Genomic DNA, 1,950 nt, shown 5'->3' on the forward strand with positions numbered 1-1,950 from the left:
ATAGTTTTTTTTCTACCACTAAAACCATTTATTATGATTTTTTTGTTACATATAACTAAAATAATGAAATATTATAGAACAATATTGTTAAAATTGAGATATAATAAAATATATTTTGTTAAATGTTAAAATGAAATATATAGACATTAAAAGTATTTTATATTTACATCTTTGTATAAAAAATTTATTTTTAATAAACTTATATAATACACGGATTTTACCTTTAGTTTTAATAATATACATCATATAATACAAAGATTTCACCATTAGCTTTAATAATATAACAATGGTTCACTCACATCTCAATCCTACTCCAAGTCTTCCTCGAAAAATGACAATTTTATTTGAATCTTATCTTGCAAAGATTTTTTTTATCATTTGCTACATTATGTCCCACTCCAAATAATATAATACTAAATTAGCACTTAACAACACCACATATATGTTTATAATCAGTTTTCTAACAGATTGAAATTGATATTAAAAAGTTTCCAAATATAGAATTTGTTATATAAATATGATAAATATGCTTATTGACGTTCCCAATTTCCATTGAGGTACAACTCAATTGTTACCAACCGTACCAAAAGACGATCCACCTCTATTCACTTGAGGAGTCACCATCTCCGTCCATTCTATCCCCAAAGGTCGCCTATCGAATGCTCGTGTTGTTCCTGAAACCACATACACTCTACACAGGCTTAGCTCATGCCTTAACTGCACAAATTTGTTCAAAGTAAAACCAACTCCATTAGCATATATATGCTATTACTAAATCAACACGTTGTTGTTTTAAACAGTATACATGTTTCAAAAATTGATTAATGAATAGTGCACCTGTGGAACGGAGAAAGTGTTGGTAGCATCTACGTCTACACTGATTGCTCGATATTCGTTCATTTTCCATTCGGTTTTCTTCACAGTACGAGACCTCCCTTCATAAAACACCATTGTCTTCTTCAATCCAATTACTTTGTTATCAGACGAGTAGACATATGTAGGCGAACCGGTGGCTTTCCAGTAGCCATAGGCGGTGGTCCGGCTTGGCCTTCCTCCTTGTGCTTCCCTTTCTTGTCTCGGCACAAAAAAGAACCACTGCTCAGTGTCCCGACGACAAAACTCACCAGCCAACCCTACATGTACATTAAAACACACAACGAGCTAGCTAAGCAAAACGCCATGATATATATAAAGCCTCCCGTTAAATGTAAAGTGATGTATACTTACTTGGAAGGTTGCAAGGATTGTATTCGTAGACATGGACGACTGGGATGACACGATGAAGGTCTTGTGTTCTTAAGCCTTGTAGCTTGTTCCAGAGATAGAAGGAAATGAGTTCTTGTTCTGTTGGGTAGAATCGATAGACTGACGGTGGGTGGAGCTCGTCATCATCTTCTGCCATTGTTGCTGCTACTAATTTGAGCTTTGTTTGTTTCATGGTATTTATAATGTTGGTGAAAGAGACAGTTACCGAGTGAAAATGGAAAAAGATGGCAAGGATATCAGGTCTTGAACAAGTCATGACCGGACGTCCAAGCCAGAGGTCCACTATCATGGCTTGTATTATTGAACTAGTCAGCTTTTCAGTGAAATACAGGACTGCCCCTTTGTGAAATGTTTTAGGCACTTGTATGCCCTTTACGAATAATAGTTTTACATTCAAGTTGTCGATGGATTATTGTGTAATGTTTCGTTTTTTATTTGATTATTTAGGGTACCAAGAATGGTAGGCATGTGTTAAGATTGCCCCATCATATTTTTATCTGTGATCTAAGTTTTTTTTTTTCAAAAAACAGATTGGATTTCGGAATAAAAATAAAAAAATCAATAAAAAGAACGAACTACAACCCTATTAATTTCCGAGAAAAAAAGAAATGAAAAAAATGATAATGACCATCATAGATAATTACCATCAGTTTTAGCGTGTGCTATAGTGCTCAGCGAGCACTA

The 1,950-nt window shown here is 34.2% G+C and overlaps 1 protein-coding gene across 2 annotated transcripts; it reads right to left on the reverse strand.

The window, feature by feature from the left end:
* Nucleotides 1-443: 443 nt before the first annotated feature.
* Nucleotides 444-1,536, reverse strand: LOC145059142 (NAC domain-containing protein 90-like). 2 transcript variants are annotated; one of them, XM_079007002.1, is made up of 3 exons: nucleotides 1,228-1,536; nucleotides 838-1,133; nucleotides 444-674 (listed from the first exon to the last, which is right to left on the reverse strand). In XM_079007002.1, the coding sequence occupies exons 1-3, from the start codon at nucleotides 1,520-1,522 to the stop codon at nucleotides 636-638; spliced, it is 630 nt and encodes a 209-aa protein (XP_078863128.1). In that variant the 5' UTR covers nucleotides 1,523-1,536; the 3' UTR covers nucleotides 444-635. The 2 variants fall into 2 exon arrangements, with proteins under 2 accessions (XP_078863128.1, XP_078863127.1); XM_079007001.1 differs by having other exon boundaries at nucleotides 444-717; nucleotides 1,228-1,534.
* Between the last annotated feature and the right edge of the window lie 414 nt (nucleotides 1,537-1,950).

The sequence above is a fragment of the Lactuca serriola genome, chromosome 6 (assembly GCF_051521515.1).
Source record: "Lactuca serriola cultivar US96UC23 chromosome 6, Lser_US96UC23_V15, whole genome shotgun sequence".
Classification (NCBI taxonomy): domain Eukaryota; kingdom Viridiplantae; phylum Streptophyta; class Magnoliopsida; order Asterales; family Asteraceae; genus Lactuca; species Lactuca serriola.

Coding starts and splice junctions, on each gene's coding strand:
- LOC145059142 (XM_079007001.1), bottom strand. CDS start 1,522: ATGACTTGTTCAAGACCTGATATCCTTGCCATCTTTTTCCATTTTCAC. Junction 1,134..1,227: donor CAATCCTTGCAACCTTCCAA/GTAAGTATACAT, acceptor ATGTACATGTAG/GGTTGGCTGGTGAGTTTTGT. Junction 718..837: donor ACACTTTCTCCGTTCCACAG/GTGCACTATTCA, acceptor AAATTTGTGCAG/TTAAGGCATGAGCTAAGCCT.